General features: G+C 41.2%; 3 protein-coding genes and 2 long non-coding RNA genes across 7 annotated transcripts; 3 read left to right on the top strand and 2 right to left on the bottom strand.

The window, feature by feature from the left end:
• The first annotated feature begins 3,104 nt into the window (after positions 1-3,104).
• Positions 3,105-4,465, top strand: LOC125582454 (uncharacterized abhydrolase domain-containing protein DDB_G0269086-like). The gene is made up of 2 exons (XM_048749176.1): positions 3,105-3,170; positions 3,260-4,465. Exons 1-2 carry the CDS (start codon positions 3,105-3,107, stop codon positions 4,463-4,465), a joined length of 1,272 nt encoding a protein of 423 aa, XP_048605133.1.
• A 3,605-nt stretch (positions 4,466-8,070) lies between these two features.
• LOC125582455 lies at positions 8,071-8,886 on the bottom strand. The gene has a single exon (XM_048749177.1). It carries the CDS (start codon positions 8,884-8,886, stop codon positions 8,071-8,073), a length of 816 nt encoding a protein of 271 aa, XP_048605134.1.
• A 2,075-nt stretch (positions 8,887-10,961) lies between these two features.
• Positions 10,962-15,421, top strand: LOC111208586. The gene is made up of 3 exons (XR_007319413.1): positions 10,962-13,970; positions 14,094-14,456; positions 14,661-15,421. It is a non-coding gene; the product is annotated as an uncharacterized LOC111208586 (long non-coding RNA).
• On the bottom strand, positions 15,351-16,374 carry LOC106391310. Its single transcript, XR_007319412.1, has 2 exons — positions 15,792-16,374; positions 15,351-15,643 (listed from the first exon to the last, which is right to left on the bottom strand). It is a non-coding gene; the product is annotated as an uncharacterized LOC106391310 (long non-coding RNA).
• A 6,343-nt stretch (positions 16,375-22,717) lies between these two features.
• On the top strand, positions 22,718-24,971 carry LOC106378618 (ureide permease 1). Of its 3 annotated transcripts, none has more exons than XM_048747952.1 (7): positions 22,718-22,862; positions 23,188-23,456; positions 23,542-23,680; positions 23,761-23,914; positions 23,992-24,115; positions 24,195-24,569; positions 24,644-24,971. In XM_048747952.1, the coding sequence occupies exons 2-7, from the start codon at positions 23,229-23,231 to the stop codon at positions 24,794-24,796; spliced, it is 1,173 nt and encodes a 390-aa protein (XP_048603909.1). In that variant the 5' UTR covers positions 22,718-22,862; positions 23,188-23,228; the 3' UTR covers positions 24,797-24,971. The 3 variants fall into 3 exon arrangements, with proteins under 3 accessions (XP_048603909.1, XP_048603911.1, XP_048603910.1); XM_048747954.1 differs by having other exon boundaries at positions 23,821-23,914; XM_048747953.1 differs by having other exon boundaries at positions 22,774-22,862; positions 23,242-23,456.
• The last annotated feature ends 267 nt before the right edge of the window (positions 24,972-25,238 follow it).

A 25,238-nucleotide genomic window follows, 5' to 3' on the forward strand; every position in this document is an offset into this window, starting at 1 on the left:
TGAGATGACTAAAGACGCTTTTATTAGAATCAAACAAAAGGTTACAAGATTGACGGGAAATAAGGAGACAAGATCAAAGGTTCAAGCAACAGGATCAAAGAGATGATTAGTAAACCCTAGATCTAGCCGCTTCTGTGTGTGTTGTCCAAAAGTCTTCTTTTTTGTTGTCTCCTCATCCCCTCTTATAGTGTCCTCGTCCGTGATGCCCTAATCGTTTCGTCCTTTGGGCCTTGTCGTTAAAGGCCGAGTATGCGGGCCTTGGCACTGTTCTCTATAAGCCGAGCGTATTTAGTCGGCTTAGCTGATCGGCTAAAAGTACTCTGGGGTCGAGCCGCCATCTTTAGCCGCTCAAGCCGACTAAACTGGTCAAGCTTGCCGGGCTAGGGCCTGTTATTCGATGGGCCTTGTGGAGGGATGTAATTCATCTCCTACAATAAGTCCCCCCCCCCAGTTCACTTGTGAGCGGCGTAGCGGTCTCAGTGAATTTGTGGGTCAGGTTCGTTCGTATATCAGGTCCTAGCGTGTTTAGTCGCACACCGTTTTATTGACGTTTCTAGTCGCTTAGAGTAGTACTTCTTCATGATCTGCTTTGCTCGCCGAGGTTTTTGTCACGGGGGCACGTTTTACTCGGTAGGCGAATTACCCCGATGTAAGAGCTCAAGCTTATCCCATCGATTTACGTTAGAAAACCGGTTTAGACCGAAATCGGGGATTAATTTCGGTCTGGCATCTCGATTAGAGGTCGGTTTGAACGAGAAGCCGAACCGTCGCGAGTAAGCCTTTGGGTATTTAGGCGGCCTTTGAGGCCCATTTCGGTTTCTGTAGACCTAATGATTGCGCTTCGGGGGATGTGCCCTTGTTTTTGCTATAAATAGGCTCTTCCCTTTCGCTTTCGTCATTCTTCTCTGCAAGTTCAGGTATTTCGCTTTCTCTCCCTTCTCTCTACTTTTACTTTCTCTCTCTAGGTACGTTTCTCCTCACATAGGCTTGTCGGTATCGTCTGGCGGTTGTAGTCATCCCCTAAATCCAGGATCATGCCTCTGAGAGGTCGTTTGTCGCGAGAAGAAAAAGGGAAGGGCGTCGCAGATTCTCCGAGTCCGACCAGAGATGAACGGGTAGCTGACAGCCCGCTGGATGATTTCGACTTGATTCATCGCGACTCTCTTCGGGATTTAGACAATATGACCCTATCTCAACGCCTTTTGGTCGCTGATGCTCATAAGATGATCTGTGACGAACGCGCGGATCGCGTTGAAGTCGGGAGCAGTGACGTGAGCGGCAACGGCTCTGAAGCGTCTAGCCAAGCCTCAAGATCTTTGAGACGAGCTAGTCGGGAGATTCCTTTCGACCAGATAGACTGCCGACCCACGATCTATCATCCTGGTGGGATCTTCGAAGAACTCGGCCCACTCCCGTCCGAATTGCTTCGTGACCCGCGGGCTCAGTCATGGGGGAATTTCTTCGATTCTTGCTCCTCCCACAAGACGGTGAGGGATTTATTGAGGCAAAGTGGAGGTGCCAGCGTTACATACATCGTTCCTTCCAAGGGACAACGTCCTTGGTCGCCTCCGATTGGCTATCAGTGTGTCTATGAGTCTTATTTTGGAGACCATACAAAGCTCTGGTTTCCAATTCCCCGACTGATCACGTCGTACGCATTCTGTTGGGACATCGCCATCTGTCAGTTGCTTAACGGGTCGCTGCGCATCGCGGTTATGCTAATGGTGATGGCAGCGGAGATAGATGTTTCGATGAGTGTGAGAGTATTCGAAGAGTTAACTTTTACGAAGGCGGAGCCACATGGAATATTTTCAGTGAAGATGCGCTCGAGCTACAACGTCTTGTCAGGGCCCCCGAACAAGACGAAGGACTGGCAGCGCTCATATTTTTACATCAAATCTGACGAGCATGCCTTCTCGGAGCCGCCTGGGGACGACTACCGCGTTCTATGGAACAAAACGCTTGGTAGATAGTGTTTGTTTTCATCATGCCTTATTCGAGTATCCTAACGGCGTGTTTCTTGTTGTTGCAGTTCGTCACCCGAATACGATCGCATACCCGGAGAAATTCTTCGAGAGTGCTCAGGCGATCGCGGCTCACAGTCATCTTCGTTGGCCTGATCTTAGTCGAGAGTGGATAAGACGTCAAGAAGCTCGGATTGCTAGAGGTGAGTTCATCGGTCTTTCTCCAAGAAGTTCTATCAACAACTTAGTCTCTCTTCCTTTTTTTTTTACAGCTGATTGGGAATCGAGGCTTCCTGTTGTACTCGGGCCCCGTAAGTCGCGTCTGTCCCTTTTTACTCGGAAACAGCAGAAACTTCTGGACGAAGCTAGGAAGATGGACGGAGTGCCGGATTTGAGTGCACTGTTGAAGGGGAAGCTGCAATTGCTTTCGAAGAAGTCAATTCCTGCCAACGCGCAAGGGTGGACTAGTTCTGACGCAGGCCGAGCCTCCAAGGAAGGAGCTCCTGGTTTAGTCGACAAAGACGTTGGGGCGGAGCCTCCTGCCTCGAGTCCTAAAAAGAAGAAGAAGAGCAAGAAACCCAAGAGGAAAGCAACCGAAGAGCTTCCTCTTGAAGAGATCGCTTCTCTCGACGAAACCTCCGAGGGTTTGGAAGCAAGGAAGGGAGAGAGAGGAAGGAAGAGACCTTACGAAGGGGCTACTTCCTCCATTGATCGCGGCGAGGCGCCGGCAGTAGGACGAGAAGGCGCTACAAGGGGTTCCGTCTAGTCTGACCGTTCCTAAGCGGCGCCTGAAGATCGCCCCAGAAAGAAGAAGAAGAAGAAGTCCATCGAGGCAGAGCCGCGTCCTTCTGATGCGGAGATGGGCCTCGTCGAAGTTGTCGCGGAAGGCGACGTTTCTCTTGAAACCCCTCCTGAGGAGAGAGAGGTCTCAGCGCGGGGCAGTGATCCTGTTACGGGTGAGAGATCTATTCCTGATCCATCTGCGAGGAAAGGGTCTCGTTCAGAGGGTTCTTCTGTGAGGAGGAAGAAGATCGAGTTCCCCGATCGCGTCAAGTTTTCCTACAACGAGACGACCCCCTAATCCTTAATCCTCTTAGGTAAGCGGAGCTGACGCGCCAAATTCGTGGTGGGACGAAGGAGATGCCACAGTTGGATGACCTTTACTTTAAGAACGAATACATAGACGCTGCTTCCTCGAGAGCTCGGGTAACTACGCTACCCTTCATACTTTATCTCATTATTCGATTCGTCGGGTTTATTCGTCTCACGTGGTCTGTGTTTGTCGTTTTTTGCAGAGTGACGGGAGTATGAACTTTCTCGTTGAGAAATACGATAGTGCTTTGAAACAGACGATGATCCAATTGGGATCTTCGGAAAAGCTTGCCCAGACGAGGTTGAAGGTCATAGAGAGAGTAAGGGCGGAGCATAAGAAGGCCAACGAGAAGGCCGCAGAGGAGAAAGAGATTCTTCGAGTAAAGTTCGAAGAACTGGAGGGCAAGCTTAAGTCTTCCAGCGCGGCGAGGAAGGAGCTCGTCCGAGAGAAAAGTCATTTGGAGCAAAAGGCTGCGAACCTGGAGAAGGAGAAGACCGAGCTAGTCGAAGAGAGAGATACCGCGGTAGACAAACTAATCGGAGAGAGGCAACGCTTGAGGGACTCCCGGGGTTTGGAGGTTACTCGCGAGAGGGAAAGAGTCGAGGCTGCTATGGTTGAGAAGGCAAGTCGCCATTTTGATCGCGTGCGCGACCATTTTACTCGTCTGGAGGCTTTTGAGAAGGCGAAGAACCTGTACGGTCAAGCTTCGGGAATGAAGAAGTGCCTCGAGGTTATAAAGGCGAGTGGGACGGAGATCCCCCAAGAAATGATCGATGTCTTCGCCGAGCAGGAGAAACTTTACGAGGCAGAGGTTATGAAACTCCAAGTAGAGCCGCTGTCCGATAGTGACCTTACACTTTCTCCGCTGGTCCTTCCTTCTCGTTTCGCTGAGGAGCGGTTCAAAACGTCATTCGATCCCTATGGGTCGAACGTAAATTTGATCGGGCCAGAGACGGCTTCTCGGCTCGTTACCTCGCTCGAGGTTGTCGAGGAGCCATCAGAGGAGCCACTGGTTGATGTCACGTCTATCCCTACCGAGCCTGTCAAGTCCCCGGTGGGAAGCGGTTTTGACGAGCGCCCAGAGAATAAGAATTTGAAGGGGTTTCCTGGAAAGGACGGCCTCGAGATAGGCGACACTCTGGTTCGAGATGGAGAGACCGAGAACGTGGGCGTCGAGGATCTTGTGCTCGTCTCAGATTCTTCCTCCGAAGGACGAGAGGATGGGGAGGAGGATAACGATGGAATCGAGGAGGCGTCGCTGCCACGTCCCGTTGAGGAGGAGATGATCTACGAAGCTGGGGATACAGATGTTCCTCCACTTCCCATTGTAGACTCTCTTGCCTATATTCCTACTCGGGCGGAGGACCCGACTGCTGCCGCTACCAAGAGTTCTGACGATCAAGATTGACGTTTCACTTGTGTTTTTAACTTTTGTGGTCTTGATAGACCCTGTTGTTGTACGATTAGACATGCTTTTATTTTATTGGCAAGTCGCTGTTTTAAGCGGACTTTAAATTTGTGGGTTGTGTTTCTCATCCGTATTTGCAAACTTTGTTAAAGTAAATGTCAGTATCTTTAGTGTCTCACGATGTGTTCGCTTAGAAACAATAGATTCCTGACCTTTGGCTTTTGCAAATAGATAAGGAAATGAACCGCTAGGGGATTTATTCAGCTCTTGTCGCGTTTCGATTGAGACGACGTCTAGGCGCATCGTTCTGTATCGAAAACAAGGGACTGGATCTAAGAGTGGAAGGTTCTTTCGTCCGTTTCCTCAATGACAATCGAGTAATTGGGTAGCTAGTCCATTACGCGTTTAGTCGAGGAAAGGTTAAAGATTCACTCCGTTTAGTCGGTCAACGCTCCTTGGGCATAGGTGACTAGCGACTGTGGGGTCCTCAGTCTAAGTGTCTGATCAGGACATAGCCAGGAAATGGAACGATAGTGTCCGCGTATCTCCTGCTGGAGACACGGGAGCCATTGGGTTTGATAACAGGCCTCCACTCAGTAGAAGTTGAGGCAAAGAACAAGATTTTGACTTTGATTTTGTTACAGCTGGACCTGTTTTTGGCTACCTACGTACCTCGGTTGAGGATCAAGCCATTCGTAGTTCATTTTTCCCGAGTAAAAGTGGCCGTGAGTGGCGCATTTACTCGGTCGAGTAGAAATGACTACGGGGTGCATCTACTCGGTTTTTTTTTTTTTTGGGATACACCTACGAGTAGAAACGTCTTAGGTGCATCGAGTTCCATGATCGGGGAACTTCTTCGCCACGTGAAGTTTGAAGTCGGTATACCCCGGGTTTGACGACTTTGATGATTTTATAAGGTCCCTCCCACCTGGCGCCGAGTTTACCGGCGTTTAGCTCCTTAGTGTTTTCAAACACCTTGCGCATAACGAGGTCACCGAGTTCCAGAGGTCGGGCACGGACCCTTTTGTTGTAGTAACTCCCGATCTGGTGTTGATAGTTCTGGATGCGCAGCAGAGCTTGATCTCGTCGTTCTTCTATCTCATCAAGGGCGTCGAGTAGCATTTCCTTGTTAAGTTCGACGTATTGACGCATCTTGGAGCGTCGGAGGCTTGAAACGTTGACTTCAGCGGGAGCCATGGCTTCTACACCGTAGGCGAGGGAGAAAGGTGTCGATTTTGTCGATCCTCGCGGCGTTGTGCGATGGCTCCATAGGACCCCATCGAGCTCGTCGGCCCAGTGACCCTTTTTCAGATCCAGACGCTTTTTAATGCCATCGATGATGAGTTTATTGGAGGATTCTGCCTGGCCATTACCTTGCGGGTAACGAGGAGTGGAGGGGCTTAATCGAATGTTCCATTTGCCACAGAACTCCTTGAAGTTGCCTGACATGAACTGCGATCCGTTATCGGTAACGATCTCATAAGGTAGACCGTGGCGGCAAATAACATTTTTCCAGACGAAACCGCGGACTTCTTTGTCCGTGACTTGAGCGTATGCTTCAGCTTCGATCCATTTGGTAAAGTAGTCGGTGAGGACGAGGATGAAGCGTCTTTGGCGGGAACAGGGAAGTGGTCCAATGATGTCCATTGCCCATCGCATGAACGGGTATGGAGCGGTGGTTGTTCGCAACAATTCGGTTGGACAATGGATACTAGGTGCGTGCCGTTGGCACTTGTCGCGTAAGACTCGCAATTTGCGTTCATTGTTGGCCAGAAGAAGCCTAAGCTCCTTACTTTGATTGCTAATGCACGTCCGCCCGAATGATTTCCGCCAGCGCCTTCGTGCGTCTCTGCCATAACTGTTGATGTCTCGTCGCCATGAATGCATTTTAGGAGTACTTTACTCGCGGTCCAGCGGTGTAGTTCTTCGTCAAGAACGACGTAATGGGCGCTGCGTGTTTTTAGTCGGCGAGCTTCCCATTTGTCGTTTGGGAGTTCTCCCTTCGAGAGGTAGTCGATAAACTCAGTTCTCCAATCAGGACCAAATCCTTCGTCGTTTGGAGTAGCGGGTTCGATGACCGGGGCAACGAGGGTTTGGTCGGTAGGAATATCGATGCTTGGTTTCTCGATACGATGTATCGGGATGGTTCGTTTAACTTGATCACGAAGCTTGCTGCCAAGGGCCGCGAGGGCGTCGGCGCAGACGTTTTCGCCTATGGGAACTTTGATGAGTTCGAAGAACTCGAACTCTGCTGTCAGGCTTTGCACTATTTTGAGATAGGCATCCATTCGGTCATTGCGGGCATCGTAGTCGCCGCTGAACTGACTGGCGACTAACTGAGAGTCGCAATAGGCGCTTAGTCGTTTAGCTTTTACGGCTTTTGCTAAGCGGAGTCCGGTGATCAGATATTCGTATTCTGCTTCGTTGTTTGACGCGGGAAAGCCAAAGCTAAAAGACTGCCTGATTAGCTCTCCAGTCGGGGACTGTAGTTGGACTCCGGCTCCTACTCCCTTGTTGGTCGATGATCCATCGACGTGCAACGTCCAGTTTGAGCTTGGGAGTATAAGATCTTGTTCCAATTCTGGGGCCAACTCGACCAGGAAGTCCGCGAGGACTTGGGACTTCGCCGCTGTGCGGTTCTTGTAGGTAATATCGAGCTCGCTGAGTTCGATGGCCCACTTCGTGAGTCTGCCAGATCTGTTGGTGTTTTGGAGTATCGTTCGGAGAGGTTGATCAGTCAGTACCTCCACTGAATGTGACTGGAAATACGGTCGAAGCTTTCTTGCTGCCTCGACAACTGCTAAAGCCATTTTTTCCAGAGTCGGGTATCGCGTCTCTGGTCCGGTCATGCGTCTGCTTGTGTAGAAAATGGGCTTTTGTTCGCCGCGGTCTTCCTTTATCAGAACGCTGCTGACAGCAGCTTGTGACACCGCGACATAGAGAGATAGAACATCACCGACGTCCGGCTTAGCGAGTACTGGAGGTGTTGTCAGGTATTGCTTGAGTAGAGTAAATGCGTCCTTGCACTTCTCATCCCAAATGAACTTCTTATTTCCTCGCAAGAGATCGTAAAAGGGGAGGCAATTGTCGGTGGATCTGGAGATGAAACGGTTTAGAGCAGCTATTCGGCCTGTAAGTCGTTGTACTTCTCTACTGTTCCTCGGACTTGGGAGGTTCAGGACCGCGGATATTTGCTTCGGGTTCGCCTCGATTCCTCGTTGTGTGACTATGTAGCCGAGGAATTCGCCTAAAGTGACTCCGAATGTGCACTTTGCTGGGTTCAGCTTCATGCCGTATTTGTTGAGAGTTTCGAAGCATTCTTGAAGATGACGGAGGTGATCAATGGAATGGAGCGACTTAACCAACATGTCGTCGATGTACACTTCCATAGTGATGCCCAACTTATCTGCGAACATCTTGTTTACAAGTCGTTGGTAGGTTGCTCCGGCGTTCTTCAAACCGAACGGCATGACCTTATAGCAGTAGGTTCCCTTATCTGTGATGAAGGATGTCTTCTCGCGATCATCCGGGTGCATCATTATTTGATTGTATCCAGAGAAGGCGTCCATGAAGGTCAGCATCTCGTTTCCGGCCGTAGACTCGACTTAATGGTCAATGTTGGGAAGAGGGTAGATATCCTTTGGGCAGGCTTTATTCAGATCGGTGAAGTCGACGCAGACGCGCCACATGCCATTTTTCTTTTTGACGACTACCGGATTTGCCAACCATTCGGGGTAGCGGACCTCAGCGATCGAACCTGCGCCGAGTAGCTTGTCAACTTCTTCGTTTACGGCCTTCGACCCGTCAGGGCCGAGCTTACGTCGCTTCTGGCGGATAGGTTTGAATGTCGGGTCGACGTTTAGCTCGTGAGTCGTTATAGTCGGGTCAATGCCTTTCATGTCTGCCATAGACCAAGCGAATGTAGACACGTTCTTCCTGAGGAAGTTCAGAATTGACTGTTGCATTTCCTCAGAAAGGTATGCACCAACCCTTACGGTTCGACTTTGATCGGCGTCGTCAATAGGTAACTCGAGAATCTCGCTTTCCTGGGAACGGACCTTTGAGGTTGGATGAGACACAGAATTAACGGGTAGAGATGACTGTTGGAGTTTGACTGTGGCGACTAGGAGATCCCTAGCGGCCTTTTGATCCCCTCGCAGCGTTTTTATCCTTCCGTCCGTGCCAGGGAACTTGACGCACTGGTGGTAGGTGGAAGGAACAGCTTGCATCGAGTGTAGCCAAGGGGTGCGGAGTATAGCGTGATAAGGAGCTTTTGTGCTTACAACGGCAAACTTAACCGTTCGAGTAAAGCCACACGCGCGTACCGGGAGGCGGATCATTCGCAAGATAGTTTCGGAGGATCCATTGAATCCGGTCAATGTCCTGGAAGACGCTTTTATGTCGTCAAGATCAACTCCCATCTTCTATAGAGTTCCTCGGAAGATGAGGTCGACGGAACTTCCGGTGTCAATGAGGATCTTGGTGACATCATACTCTCCAATTCCAAGGACGACGAGAAGAGGATCATTATGGGGAGCGTGAACTCCTTCAGCGTCGTCCGGTGAGAATGTTATCGGAAGATGACTTGTCGGTTTAGTCGGACACTTCTGGGAAGTCGCGACTTATCGACGATAGTCTTTTACAGAACGGACAGTGTCTCCGCTAGGAGGGGAGCCTCCCATGATGACATTCAACGACTGTCCCGTTTGTACTCGCTTAGAGTCTAGCAAGGTGCGGAGGTCTGTGGATATGTTAGTGTCATGCGCTGGAGGTTGAAAATGACCTTTAGCTTGCTCCAACTGTCGTCGTAAGTCTGTTGGTTTCGAACGGTTGAGTTGTATGCGAAGGTCGCAGGCGCCAGCGTTGAGTTTATCTCGGAGGTCTGTAATTGGCCATTTGTTGTTGTTAGCGTCGCTTGTCGAGATACGACGAGACTTCCGTGTGTCCAGCATCGTCCGGAGATCTTTGTGCTTGGGACAGCTATCATTTTCGGACTCGAACTTCCGCTTCAGGACGTCTCTCAGATCTCCGAGTACGGGCGCATCGTCGTTGTCGTCGTCGGACAGCGAAGATTGCCGAGAGAGTATAACCTCGATGCGTCTGCGATTAGCAGGATGCTCTTCGTCGGCGGAGGAGTCTCCCTCACCGTTATCCTTCGGGGTTTCCTCCTCGTCGTCTCGTCGTTGAGCATCGTTTTGTCGAACTTTGCCGGTGGCTTTGCGCTGGGCTCTTTTTTCCTTGTTCTTGCTCCAGCTCTTGCCATTCTTTGGTTTAGCTTTCAAGGGTTCGAACTTAAATTCACCGCTCGCAAGTGACGAGAGATAATGAGCGTAGAGTGATTTGCATTCTGAGGTATCATGTCCCTTGACGTCGTGATATTTGCAATGCTTGGTGAGATCGACGGTCCTGGAAGGCCCCGCTGCTGACCCGGCTTCGGCTGTAGGTTGGGTGGTGCAGATAGTATCGACTGGTTTGTCGGGCGAATCGAGCTCCCTTACCCACTTGTTCCATCCCTCGCCGCGGACTACGAGAGTTGAGACCGGCATGTTGTTCTCGTTTACGACATACATGTATCCGTCTTTGCGGCCGTCTTTGTCGGTTGGAGCATGCTTGCGCGGTTCTTGTCGCGTGTTGGCGTTTTTAGCCGCTGGCGCTTTGGGTGCATTCATCTTGCTGAGAATGGCGTTAGTATCTTCTTCCATTCGGATGAAGTTGTCAGATCGCGCGATAGCGTCCTGGAGCGACGTAGTTGGGTTTTGGTATAAATCCTCTCGGAATTTAGAACGAACCCACAACGTGTTCCGCAAGGCGTCAACGGCGATACCGTCTGGAATGTCAATCCTTGAGACTACGGTTTTGAACTTCTCCATGTAGTCGCGAAGACTCTGGTCTTTGGTTTGGTTGAGGTTCCACAAGCTAGAGGCAGTAGCGCTGCGCTTGGTGAACATAATGTAAGTCTTGAGAAAAGCTGCTGACAAGTCACGGAAACTTCCGATGGAGTTTTCTTCTAACTGGGAAAACCAGGTTAGGGCTTGCTCGTGGAGAGTTTCGACGAACAGTTGGCAGTAGCCTGCGTCCCTTTCTTCTTCTGGGAATCGATCCCGTGCCATCGCAATGTTGAAAGCTGCCATGTGTTCCACCGGGCTCCGCCGGGTTTGTACTCGGGTAGGCACTAGTAAACGGAGTGCGTGAGGTTGCGGCGAGGACGCTCTCGATTTGCGGGGCCGCGCTGGTTACTTGATGGATCTTCTCGCTCATTTGTTGGAAACTGAGTTTGAGCTCGGCGAGCTCGCGTATGGTTGCCAGATCAGAACCTACCGGGTGGTGGTCGGCGAGAAGAGTTTCGTTTGGCTCGGAGTCGTCTGAGAGATGTTCGCCTCCGGTCGCCGTCGGGTTGGTGTTAAATAGGCGATGGCGTATCTGCTGGGGATGGATTGTTTGGCCGTCGGGAGCTGTGAGGGCCGCGACCAGAGCAGCCAACTGGTTGTTGGTCGTCTTTTGGACTTCGTCTTGATGAGCAAGTCGAGCCATGATAGAGCTCATGAAATCTGTGGTGATGGGCGGCGCGGCTTCGGGCGTTGGGGTTGGTTCGCCGCCCGGAGCGCCGAGGGTGGCGTCGTTTTGAACCATGTAGATCTAGAACGTTACTTTAGTCGGCCCCACGGTGGGCGCCAATTGTTTGTGCAGGATTCGGTTGATTAGAACGATGAACGTAGGAATGGGGTGACTAAAGACGCTTTTATTAGAATCAAACAAGAGGTTACAAGATTGACGGGAAATAAGGAGACAAGATCAAAGGTTCAAGCAACAGGATCAAAGAGATGATTAGGAAACCCTAGATCTAGCCGCTTCTGTGTGTGTTGTCCAAAAGTCCTCTTTTTTGTTGTCTCCTCATCCCCTCTTATAGTGTCCCCGTCCGTGATGCCCTAATCGTGTCGTCCTTTGGGCCCTGTCGTTAAAGGCCGAGTATGGGGGCCTTGGCACTGTTCTCTATAAGCCAAACGTATTTAGTCGGCTTAGCTGATCGGCTAAAAGTACTCTGGGGTCGAGCCGCCATGTTTAGCCGCTCAAACCGACTAAACTGGTTAAGCTTGCCGGGCTAGGGCCTGTTATTCGATGGGTTTTGTGGAGGGATGTAATCCATCTCCTACACTGAAGTGTGTGTTACAAGAAATGAGGAAACACAAATGGAAATCCAAGTTACTACAAGAAGTGTTGGGACATATCATTTGTGTTTTGGCTGGCACTTTTTAATTTGGGGCCCTGTTATGTATGTTGTAAAGAGCTGCTGAGTCTAGGGAAATACACTTTTCTGTCTTTAGATTTATATTCATAGCTTCTGATTTGCTAATCAACTATAAACTAGTAGAGTTTTTACTATTGCAAATATGGTTTGGAATGCTTATTTTTTCTTTATAAAATGTTTGACGATTTATCCTACTTGGTTTTCTTATGGAATATTGGAATGTTGTTTCTTTTTATTTTATTGGGTTAAGGTTTTGGTGAAGACTGAAGGGCTTAACATAAGTTTGATGCTGCATCAGTTGTATAATTTGAGTTAACCGATTATATATATGTTGCTTTAGATCAGGTAAGTGTTCCCATCTTAAAACCAAGAATTTGGTTCCAACTGCAGGATTTCTGATTAAGTTTGTGATTCCAAACTGCAGTTCATTTGAGCTTACTCTTAACCCAACCCAGTTCAGCTTCATTCCAATAAGCTTGGTGCACCTAAACATTCAAACTGTTTAGCAAGAACTTCCCCTAAAACATGCATAAACAAATAAATAGACATGAATTCTAGCAACATTAAGCAGCCAACAGTATTTAGGTAAGTTTTTTGACAAGCTTGTAGCAAAATTTTCAGAAGGACTTGTTGTGGTTAGATGTAACATCTAAGAACGTGGTTAATTTAAAAGAATCTAAAATACTCATCTTTCTTCTCAACTTACTTTTTCCTATTTCAGAAACCTAAAAATGTTACGATATTCAAACAACTTACTTGACCACCAAGCAATCTTGTTGGCATATCTATAATCTATCAACATTTATTAATGTGTTACCCAAAAACCATTCAAAAATGAACCGAACAAACCCAAAAGAATCTCTCAGATTACATCAACCCGACATTTCTACGGGATATCGAGTCTACAAGAGTCAAGAGAAGTGGCAACGCAAAAGAATGGCGTGCTCCAAAGATACAGTTGGAGAAAACCTCTCCGTACGCAGTAGCGCATATATAATTCCCGGAGAAAGCCTCCATCTCTGGAAAAAATCCTTCTCCAAGGTGGTGGTTTAATCATCTACACAGTGTTCTCGCCGACTTACCACACTTTCCTCACTTCAGCGGTAGCCGCAGCCAACTGCTTGATAATACTATGCTTAAGAAAAGAGCGGAAATGAATTTAATTTTGTATCAGTTGCATATAAACTATGCTTATTCAGTTATTCTCAAATACGTAGAAGTGTTTAATAAAACTTGTTTGCTTGAGATTACAATCATTGAACACAACAATGCATCTTTATGGACTTAATTACTCCCAATAAAGCTATATTCTCGTAAGTCGTCAATGGCAAGTAATCTCTAAATCTCTTCACATCTCTATAAATAAAGTAGACTTTGGTCTCTCCTCCTTGCGCCACGTCACTATGGAGGGAGGGGCAAATCGCGCCACGTCAGCGCTCAACTTAAACTTCTCGGAATGGGCCTACGACGACAATGAAATATTTAGTAGTCTAATGTTTTCTCCACCTGCGTTTCCGCTATTCCTGTTGAGATTCCCTGCAACCCTCAGACAACAGCTTCAGGTTTCTGTAACGCTTAGCCTAGACGATGAGACGGTTGTCTATACTTCTAACTATTAAATCAGTCCTTCAATCTCTCTCACAGCAATGAATTCAATAGCTTCCTTCCCAAAAGTTCCGATGAAATCCCTGAAAAAACATTATATAATAACCGTCTAAGAAATCTCCAAATCCAGCTTCTTCAACAGAATATAATCTCTTTCTTACTAGAAAACCGGCAACAATGGTATCGTACCAAATTTTTCTGATGTTAACACAGGTCGTTGTTCCGATACCGTAGTCACACGCCTTCTGCTGAGTCTAGGAAGCCCGAGACATCAACAAAGGAGGGGGGGATGGGTGTCGACATGCTCCTTATTGATGAAAAGGTTTGTCTCTAAACCTGACAGCTTCTCATAGACTTGAAGACATCTAATTTTGTTTGCCTCTTCCCAGGAAACCCTTATCCAAGGGTCTATCAGCGAACATTGGCTTAACACATTCCGACATCTGCTGAGAGAAGGTGCAACTTATGAGATTAGCGGATTGATGTTTTAAGTAGCAACACGGAAATGAAGTTCTCAGATTCAAAAGAATCGATACACTTCACAAACTATACTACGTTTGTTGAGAGGACCGAATCACGTGCTTCAATTCCCTTGGAGCGCTTTACGTTATGCAGCGTTAATGTCTTTGGCAAATACTAATAGTCAGTTACCTGGTGAGTCCTATTACTTTATATATATATATATATATATATATATATATATATATATATATATATATATATAGATTGTGAATTTTGTGTCCATTGTTTGTGCTAATTTGTTATATGGTCTAATAGGTGATGGAAAGCTTGGAACATGCAATGAAACGTGATGCTCAATTGGTAGCAAATATCTTGGAGGCGCTGTTAACTATGATTCTCCTCATATTACTGATCCAAGAGCTGGGGCTTGGTGTCTCTTCATGCATTGAGAGCTGCCTAGAAGAGGCTGGTGTGTCACCCGAGGACGTAACAAGAATTAACTTTCAGGCTTCCGAAATTTTGTAAAAAAAAAGGTTTCCATTTATTTGTCTGAATGTTTTTTCAGGTAAACTACATCTATGCGCATGCAACTTCCACTCTTGCTGGTGATCTTGCTGAGATCAATGCCTTAAAAAAGGTGTTCAAAGCACTTCAGGGATCAAAATCAATGCCACTAAGGTTCGTCCCCAACGCTCAATTTTATTTTTAATGATCTTCTCCTCTTCTATTTCCTGTATTGGTTTGTGAACGTTGAGATTCGTCTCTTGCCTCTTTCAATTTTACGATTGCACAACAAACCTGAAATATGTTTTCCTATCTGTTCAGAGTGTTGATTGTTATAGAATTACTTATATGTTTAATTTTTCACTCTCTCATCACCAGGAGCATTGAGATCACACAAGTTCAAAGGTTGCAAATGAAAGTTCATAAATATCTCCATGAGCAGTTTGAGGTATTGAATTCACCTGCATAGCAGCTAAAGAAATTAACCTTCTTCATTGCTGATTTCAAACCAGGAAGGGTATGAATTTTTGTTAGTGGTTTAAGCCTGGTTCATGAATTGTAGTTAACTTTTATACCAAAACATGTTGCATATATGTTTCGGTTAAAGAAGAACCGGGTTATATTGTGGAAAAGGATGCTGCAACCTACAAGTCTTCTATCTTGATTTTTAATTTTTTATGAGACTGATATGATGGTCTCTTAGAGACAGTGCGTGTATAAATATAGTTTCTCATTACGTATGAAGTAAGGTTTCTCATTACGAAAATCATTTTTCAGATTGTGTATAAAGTATAGTTCTTTACGTAAATCATTGTTTTTAGATTCTCATGTTTTGCCTTTCTTCTGCTTTTTGATTTGAATAAAGTCAAACTCATATGGTGAGATTTTTTTTCCATCGAAACAGAGATTATATTAACTTGATGGAATACATGATTGGGACACAGAAGCCGGCAAGCCACATAGCTTCCGGAGACTAAGCCAGCGGATGAAAGAGCCATCCCTGGAGACTTTAGCCGGCGAACAACAGACATGTTCCCGGAACCAAAAGAAAAAACCTTAGAGCTAGGATGAAACAAACTCAGAACAGATCCAACAATACAATAACTGAACAATGTTAAAACTGGAAGGGACAAAAAAGAGAAGAAGGATAAAGTCAACAAAGAACAAACTTATTAATGGAGTTCAAGGCTACACTCTTTATTATGCTCCAAACGTCACCACAACATACCACTTAAGAAGCAACGAGCACTTGACATCTCCAAAGAAGACTCATGGAAGAGGTCGGTAAACCTGACGCCTTCGACGAACTGATGATAAGGAGCCAAAGCCCCAAAACCTTCGAGACGAACCGGATATCTTACCTGCAAGCAAATACCACAGAGGCCTAATTTTTGCAACACCTTCTAACGGTTAAGCATCCTTCTGAACCCACCAATCACAACAACAGTTCGAGACCACATAAACAGTGAAATCGCAAACGAACAGAGAAACAGTTGAGGAAGAGGTTACCAAACAAACGGTGGGGAAGAACCAGGTCCAAAAACACCAGATACAAAGATCCAAGCATGTTCAAAGACTCCTTAATCAGCACCAACCAAAACCAAAAGCTCAACGAATGGATTTAAGATTTAGATCTAAAATTGAAAGAACAAAAACAAAGCCAACTAAACAACCGAGAGACTAGAAGCAAACTACAACACGAAAGAAACAAATAAACAAACAAACCTGGCCGACGGTGGCTTGGAGAGCCGGAACCGCCGGCCGGTGGCTTGGAGAGCCGGAACCGCCAGCCGGAAACACGATTCAGATCTGAGATGTACTAGAGAGAAGACAGAGGGTTTTTAGAGAGAGAGAGAGAAGACCAACTAATACTGAGCCAAATGCAAAATCTGATATACTGAAATTATAGATAATTTATCCCCAATTTTAACAAACGATATGTTCTTACGATTTGATGTTTAAAAAGTTACAAACCCATGGCATATCTTCTCATAACTAAACTAGAGCGAGACATAAAATGGTAATCAGAATCTAACATAAAGTTTAGATAACTACATTCATGCATAGCTCAAGAAATCAACTACGCATATGCAGCTACCTTCTGAAATTAGAGAAGAAAATGTTCAACAATTGGTAACCAGGACCTATCTTTCTATTTTAGTATAAGGCAGGAAACTAGAATTTCCTTTGTTTTGCTTTTGAGAATGAAGGGACTAAGGATAACCTTTAGTGGACAAATCCATAAATACCAGAGCACAGTGGCACAAGTGGAACTCCTTGGAGATATCGAAGCTTATTTACGATGTTGATTTACTCCACTAGCAGACAGTACATTCCCGAACAGTATGTTGGTGATCTCATCCCTGTTTTAGACTATTTCAGAAATAGATTTGTATGACCAGTATATGAACATGCTTTATTCCAAATCAATATTCTCTCCTTCCCCATGTAACATACGTTCAATTATTAATCCAGTCTAACACATGAATAAAATCTTCACAATTTTCTACGTGTGATAGCATCAAGAACAACCAAATACACACTCTCACTGCCATTTTTAAAATACCTTAAAGTCCACGTTCTTCTGCTATCAAAACAAAGGCCCAAACAAATGCTAAACCATTACTTATAGCGTTAACGACAAAATGATGGGCCCTTCAATATCCGGCATCACATGAACAACAAATCAAGTAGCTGTGTCTGTAAATCCGTTGTGGAAAACTCATACAAAACATCGAAGCTCTACAACATTCAATAGTGTAATATGAGATATGTTAGTCGGAATATAAGGACCCCCGGCCTTAACCTCCTTTATACTATTCAACTCCAAACACATCTCATATATAATATACATATACAAATTCAAAAACTCCGTGCGAAGCGCGGATTTCTCCTAGTAACATAATATAGGGAGATGCGCATGTCAGTATGAAAATCATGAATTAATAAAAAATGTATACATTCGAGTAAGTTTATGGGTGTTTTTCGAAACCAACCCATATTTTCAAGTCAAACACAAAACCAACCTTTTTTTTTGTCCATACTATTCATCAATAAAATTTCCATATTATCCTTATGTTTTTGAATTATTCACAAAATTGCCATTTTTATTTATTTTTTTATTAATTTCGAAATTAACAAAAAACCAAATACACCCTAACTATTTCTTCTTATTTACAAAAATGCCATCATCATCAATTTTTCCAACCACCATGAACCACCATTTTTGAGCTCTAAAACTCTAGAATTCAATTTTCAACCACTTTTTTTCTCATTCTAACCCAAAAAACTTCATTTCCTCTCATCTCCTCTACATTTCCATCTAAAAAACTCTCATAACTATCATTTTCATAATCACAAACTTCATATTTTCGAGTTTTTTTCATTAGTGAATTGTTAAAGATGCTTCTTTTTGCTCATATTTGGAGTTTGGACGGTTAAAAAGGTTGGAAACGAGCTTTACACATGAAAAAGGTAACTATTTACATGGTTTTCGTTTTTTTTCAGATCTGTGTCGCGACGGTAGACTGTTTTGTATGTCTACGCCTCCGTGGAGACTTACGATGCAGTCTATTTGTCAACGCACGGGTTAGTTTTGCAATTGACCAGACAAATTTTTTTTCTAACGCAGACTTCCCCAGTAGTCTCCGTCTTTACCTTTGACAACAAAAATAAAACTTTCGGTAGACTTACTAAGACGTCTACCTAAAAGAGGTTAGTTTTTCATTTGACCGAACTTTTGACTTTTCTAAATAGACTTCAACAGAAGTCTACAAAATGTAGACTGCCAACGAAGTCTATAAAAGGTCAGTTTTGCATCTGACCAAAACTTTGACTTCGTGGAATAGGTTAGTTTTGTGTTTGACCAAAAAGTTTAAAAAGCAATCAAAAATTTATTAAATTGTAGACTTCATATGCAGTCTTCTTATCTTAAAAAAAATGTAGATTGCATATAAAGTCTACTTTTTATTTTGGTCAATTGCAAAACCAACCCGTCGGATTTGAGAGTAGACTCCACAAGAAGTCTACACACCCGTAGACGTTCATTTCAATCTACTGATTTGAAGTCAAACTTGGTCAATTGAAAAACTAACCTCTTTCTAAAAAATTCAAACATGTAGACTGCATATGAAGTCTAGTTCTGAAAGTCAAATCTTGGATGAATTCTGGTCAATTCCAAAAAGTAACCTTTTTAAATTGTAGTCTGAAATGAAAGTCTACATGTACAAAATCACAACTTTTATTCAACTATAGAAAGCAACCCGTAAAATGGTCAATTGCAAAAACCAACCCAAAGAGTAGACCTATTTGACAGTCTACGTCTGTAAACTGAAAAGAACATCTACATCTTCAAAGACTGAATATTAAGTCTGCATAGAAAAATCTATACAAATGTGAATTTGTGTATTATTCATTAAATTTTTCTAGTTTTTTTGTTTGACAGTGTGTGTTAGTTAATCCTAATGGGTTTGAATGATTTTGAAAAGAATTTTTTTTTATAATTATGAAGGTATAATTCATTTGATTTGACAATGTTGTTAGCTAATAATTGTAGACGTATTTGTAAGTCTTCGTTTATAGTTTTGCTAGTAAGGCTGAGCTTGTTTCATAGCTGAAGTCGGTGACTGTGGAATATAAATTTACATTCTCAGCATATAAGACAAGGAAAACTCTGTATGTGGCTAAGTGTCGTGTTCAAGGATGTGGTTGGAAACTTAGAGCAAGTGTGAATCATGGGCCAAAGACATTTTGGGTGACAAAATATTCGAAAAGGATGAAGAATCGGAAAGGTTGAAGAATGTTCCTTGTGCATGATGGCTGTACACATGGTAAACTTCTTGAAATGACACAAGAAGATTATGATCTGGACAACAAAATTGAGAAGATGGTGCTAACCTATTCCTTACCAAACATCATTTAAAACAGATGACTCCGAATAGGAAAATACTCCTCTTATGCCTGTCACGAATGATCGACAAGTACGGAACTTGATCGAGTTATCTAAGACACACTTTGTACGCCTTTGTGTATCAAGCATGCGCCAAATACACTAAAAAAATTTTGATTGACTATATGTTAGATAATAAGTGTAGACGTTTTTGTAAATCTACAAATGTAGACTGCAGTTGAAGTCTACGTCATAAATTCTATTAAAAGTGTATTTGTGTATTATTCATCATATTTTTTCATGATTTAATTATTTTACAGTGTATGTTAGTAAAATTTTAATGGTCTTGGATGAATTTCACAATTTAATGTGTTATAATTATACACTTGATACTTATTGCAAATTGTTTTGATTACTGTTATTCTTGAAAAATTTTGGGAAAATTTTGTATAGATTTTCTTCTTTTCACATGTGTGTTAGTTATTATTTTAGCTTATGATGGTTTTGCTTGTTTGGTTGGTTAGATCTTGTGAAAAAATTGATATCTAACAAAAAATTAATAATATCATACAAGTGAAAACAACTAAAAATGAATACAATGTTTATAGATTATGCATTAAAAAATTATTTAAAAATTAATATTTTATTATGAAAGTTATTACAGAGCAATATATTAAAAAGTATTCTTGAGTATGTTTGATTTTTCATAATCTTGATGCTTCAAATAAAGTCTTGGAAAAAATACCTGCAAAATAAGATAGAGTTATGAGAAAAACATAAGATAAAAAATAAAATCATATTTTAGTAGACTTTTTATTAAGTCTACGTAAAGTTATTGTTTAGTAGACTTTAGTTAAAGTCTACACTAATGGAAAATTTTCATATCTAAAAGTGTGCATTTAGAAAATTTGAAAATACTTTGTTCTGGAAAATATTTCAAAAATGGTTTTTTGTCATCCTTGTAACAAAGCAAAAACATAATGTATGAATCTATAAATTTAGTTCATTATAAACACAAAATATCTTATAATGAATATATGGAAAGCTTACATTTTTGGGAAGATGATTTGAAAACATTGGAAGAGAATACCTGCAAAATAAAATAAAATTATGAAAAATAAGATAAAAATTAAAATCATATTTGAGTAAACTTCTAATGAAATATGCTTAAAAGTGAAGGCTAGAAGACTTCATTTGAAGTCTACCAACCGTAATTTTTAAGTAGATTTCAAATGAAGTCTACTCTATAAAAAAAAATAGATCTGAAAAATAAATACATTAAAAATATGAAATAAGTTTAAATCTAAAAAACTTTTAAAAATATGATTTAATAGAAAAAATAGTTATAAATTAAAGACATATTAATATGAATTTTAATATGTAACTTTATTTGAATATAAAAACTATGACACATATTTTAAATCTATAGATGTAAACATTACATTTCTAGGAGGAGAAGAGAATAACTATGGAAGAAAATACCTGCAAAATAAGATAAAATTATTAAAGAACATAGAAAAAAAATTAAAGTCATATTTTTGTATGCTTAAACTTTGTGGTTTAGTAAACTTCATATGAAGTCTGCAAGCTTTAGTAAACTTCTTTAGAAGTCTACACTGTCTGATAATTTTCAGATCTGAAAAAATCTATATATTTTGAAATGTGAAAATAATTTTAAATCTGAAAATACTTTACATAATATAATTTATAAGGTAAACTAGTAGCAAATTAATGTAGAGAACTTGATCTATAAATTTATTAGAATATAAACATGTAAATACATATTTAAAATCTATTAATCTAAAACTTACATTTTTAGAGGAGATGATGAAATCCATGAGTGATAATACCTACCAAAAAAAGATAATATTGTGAGAAATAAACATAAAAATACACATTTAAAATATATAGATCTAAAACTTACATTTTTTAAAGGAGAAGATGAAAACCATGAATCATAATATCTAAAATGACAAGATAATATTGTGAGAAAGATTTGAGAAAATTTTAGAGAGAAAGAAGATAATGAGAGAGATTTAGAAACAATTGAGAGAATTTTAGAGAGAAGAGAGAAAGTTTTAGAGAGAAGGGGGAGAGTTTTAAAAACTTGTGCAGTCACTTTAGAGAGAGATTGTATAAATTTTGTTTATATAGGGAGACAAAAATGTAACTAGGTTAAAATTTACGATACTGTAGACTTCGTTTGAAGTCTACTAAAATTAAAATTTTGGAGTAGATCTTACTATAACATAGTAGACCTTTTTGGAAGTCTACTATAATAATTTAATTATTGTTGTTTATTCTTTATTATTTTAATAATTTTAATATATGATTTATTAAATTTATTTCTTTATTTTTTAATAGTTATAGTATATGATTTCACTTTTTTATTCGTAAGGAACTTAACTTAGTTTAAATATAATGATTTTTTGTAATACAAATTGAAAAATATAGACTGAAAAAGACGTCTTCAGATAAATAGACTTTATTGTAGGTCTACGAAACCCTAAACCACAAATCTCAAACCCTAAATGTTTTGCTTGATAATCAAAAAGTCTCATTTAAAATATAAACTACTAAACATTAATATGCAGATTTAAGTTAATAAAACAAAATCTAAAATCTAACCCTATGAAATCAACTACTAAAAGACATAACATGTTAGAACTTTTTGTTTCTAAACTATGAACATAGTCTAACACATGATAACCAAATTAGTATATATTCTTCAAAATTGTTCGATTATATGAAATTTTAATTTATTTACTTCATATTATCCATTATATTGATGATTAGTTAAAAATATCACAATAATTATTTTTATACATTTTCAAAATTAAATTATTAGATCAAATTAGAGTGTAGACTACAAAACAAGTCTATAAAGTAGACTTTGTAGGAAGTCTATATATATGTAGACTTCTTTTATTACGTATAGACTTCCAAAGGATAGAAACGTAAAATATATTTTTGTTTTTTGTTTGGTCATAAAGGTTAAATAGTACTTTCACTACTCCTTTATGTTGGTTTTGCATTTGACTGAAAATGGGGTACACTTTTACATTTGACTTGAATATTTGGGTTGGTTTTAGCAAATTTCCCTAAGTTTATAGATCAATGAGCGGATACAAAAGAATAGCCTAAAAGGGACACCTGGCTACCGGTTGCGATATGAAGCCCTTGTATTAAGATCAACACAAGAAACATTTGAACATTTGGCCAGATCATGATCATAGCATAAGAAACCTTGTCTCTCTATAAATGGAGCTCAGAGGTTTGTTCCAGGGTTTGCTTAAGTCATTGTGCTTAGAGAGAATCAGCAATAAGAAAGCATATAGCTGACTAGTCTTCTTTACTTTATTGAAGTTTTTGTTGCTGGCTTTTCTTTTCTCATTTTTAATTTGGTTTCTGAATGATTTAGTACTCAGTATTATTTACTAACAGACAGATATAATAAGGAGATGATTATGTCAGCCGTTGACTTCCCCCACTGGCAAAGGAATCTAATTTTAACGCAACTCAAGAATCTTTATTTTATACAGAATTATATACTTAAAATAAATATATGGATCTGAAAGTAATATCACAGCCAGGCAAATTCTCTGAATATCCCAATATAAGCATAGAGGTAAACGATAACCTTTCTGTCCTCTCTTCTCTGTTCTAAAGTTAACGACAAAAGATTCAAAAAGGTAATCTCTTTCAAGAACCCACTGGACAAAGATCTTGATTTTTTTTGTTCTCTTCTTATTGCCTCTCTAGAGACTCAAATTTTTTGTCTCTTGTATGTTGCCTTACGGTTGCTTTAGATCTTTAATGTTTATGTTCACACCAGAAAAAAAGTCAGTGGTGTTTGCTTTAGATTGAGGAAAGTAGTGAAACAGAGGTTTAAGTTTCTTGTAGATCTTCTTGAATTAGCATGTGTTTTGTATTATATTCTTGGATTAGCTTTATCTTTAGTTTGAGATTTGAAGATTAGATAACTGAAATAATCTTCAAATTTCTTCTTTCTGGCAGAGGATTTTCATGATTTCATAATTATATACACTGAGTGAAAGATGTATATGATAGAGAGCAAAGGAGGAGCCATCTCTTGTATGCTATTGGCTCTGCTCTTCTTAGGGACATGGCCAGCAATCATGACTCTAACAGAAAGACGTGGGAGACTTCCTCAACATACTTATCTTGACTACACAATCACAAATCTCTTAGCTGCAGTGATCATAGCCTTCACACTAGGCCAAATAGGTCCAAGCAGACCAAATTTCATCACACAGCTTTCTCAAGTCAGTAACCTATACACACATACATACTTCTTTTTAAAATCCTGTGTGAAAACCTTGTTGAAATGCATTTTTGTATCATCAATAGGATAATTGGCAGTCTGTGATGTTTGCAATGGCTGGAGGAATAGTACTTAGCCTTGGAAACTTAGCAACACAATATGCTTGGGCTTTTGTTGGTTTATCAGTTACTGAAGTCATCACTGCTAGTATCACTGTTGTTATTGGTAAAACTCTTGTTTCATTTCAACTACTTTTTAACTGATTCTTTCTTTCATTTTCTCTTGAACATTTTTTTTTTGCATAGGCACAACTTTAAACTATTTCTTGGATGATAGAATCAACAGAGCTGAGGTTCTTTTCCCAGGTGTGGCTTGTTTCTTGATCGCGGTTTGTTTCGGCTCTGCTGTTCATAAATCAAATGCAGCTGATAACAAATCCAAACTCCAAGGTTTCAAAAGGTTAAAAAATGATTCACAACAAGTTCTTTAACTTTGTTCTGGTTGTTAGATTCTAACCTATCTTGATCTTGTTTCAGTTTAGAGACTACTTCTTCCTTCCAAATAGAGACAGGTCCTGCAGACAGCGGGTTAGCCAAAGGGAAAGCTAAAGAAGGGACAGCAGCTTATCTTATAGAGCTTGAGAAACAAAGAGCCATAAAGGTGAAACAAATTGTTTCATAGCCGTTACATATCATATGGCAATTAGTTTCTTGAAAAATTCAATATTTTGAATTGACAGGTCTTTGGGAAAAGCACAATCATTGGACTGGCGATTACTTTCTTTGCTGGTATCTGTTTCTCTCTATTCTCACCTGCATTCAACTTAGCGACAAACGATCAATGGCACACATTGAAACATGGGGTTCCAAAGCTCAATGTCTACACCGCCTTCTTCTACTTCTCAATCTCTGCATTTGTGCTTGCTCTGATACTTAACATCAGATTCTTGTACTGGCCTATACTTGGTCTCCCAAAGTCTTCTTTCAGGGCTTACCTTAATGACTGGAACGGTCGAGGATGGTCTTTCTTGGCTGGATTTCTCTGTGGATTTGGTAATGGTCTTCAGTTTATGGGTGGTCAAGCCGCAGGCTATGCAGCTGCAGACGCTGTTCAGGTCTAGACTAAACCTTTTCAATAATTCAAGAGAGAAAAAACAAACAAATAAATATATGTTTTGATGGGTTTCAGGCACTTCCACTTGTGAGCACCTTTTGGGGGATATTACTATTTGGAGAATACAGGAGATCGTCCAGAAGAACATATGTACTTCTTATCAGTATGCTCTTCATGTTCATAGTTGCAGTAGCTGTTCTTATGGCCTCGTCAGGACATAGAAAATGACTTCAAAAGGCATTTCACAGAAACATCTACAAGATAAACTGCTGAAAGGATCAGCAAAAGATGTTAACATCAGTTTACTTCTTGTGGAGTTAATTAATGGACCATCCTCCCACTTGTTATGAACAAATCAATTCACTTTCTCTAATGTAAATTAAAGACCCAATTATCAAAAGAATGGCAAATCTCCAAAATAGCACTTAATGATAAAAAATTCCAAATAACACACATTTGACAAGAAAAACACTAATTTACTCTAATTCCTAAACCATAATCTCATTCTCACCTCTTTAATAGTAAACCATAAATTACAATCACTAAATCCAAATATAAATATTAAATAAAAGTGTATTTTTTTAACTTTTTATTAATGCTATTTTATGAATTTTTCTCTTGTGTTAATTTGTCATAAAACATGATTTGGTGCTATTTAAAGGTAGTCTTG

Source organism: Brassica napus, chromosome C2 (assembly GCF_020379485.1).
Source record: "Brassica napus cultivar Da-Ae chromosome C2, Da-Ae, whole genome shotgun sequence".
NCBI lineage: Eukaryota > Viridiplantae > Streptophyta > Magnoliopsida > Brassicales > Brassicaceae > Brassica > Brassica napus.

Bases quoted from the DNA above. Each gene is read 5' to 3' on its own strand.
- LOC106378618 (XM_048747952.1), top strand. From the start codon at position 23,229: ATGTATATGATAGAGAGCAAAGGAGGAGCCATCTCTTGTATGCTATTG. The intron at 23,457-23,541 runs GTCAGTAACCTA...TATCATCAATAG, and splicing joins TCATCACACAGCTTTCTCAA to GATAATTGGCAGTCTGTGAT. The intron at 23,681-23,760 runs GTAAAACTCTTG...TTTTTTGCATAG, and splicing joins TAGTATCACTGTTGTTATTG to GCACAACTTTAAACTATTTC.
- LOC125582454 (XM_048749176.1), top strand. From the start codon at position 3,105: ATGCCACAGTTGGATGACCTTTACTTTAAGAACGAATACATAGACGCT. The intron at 3,171-3,259 runs GTAACTACGCTA...CGTTTTTTGCAG, and splicing joins CTGCTTCCTCGAGAGCTCGG to AGTGACGGGAGTATGAACTT.
- LOC125582455 (XM_048749177.1), bottom strand. From the start codon at position 8,886: ATGGGAGTTGATCTTGACGACATAAAAGCGTCTTCCAGGACATTGACC.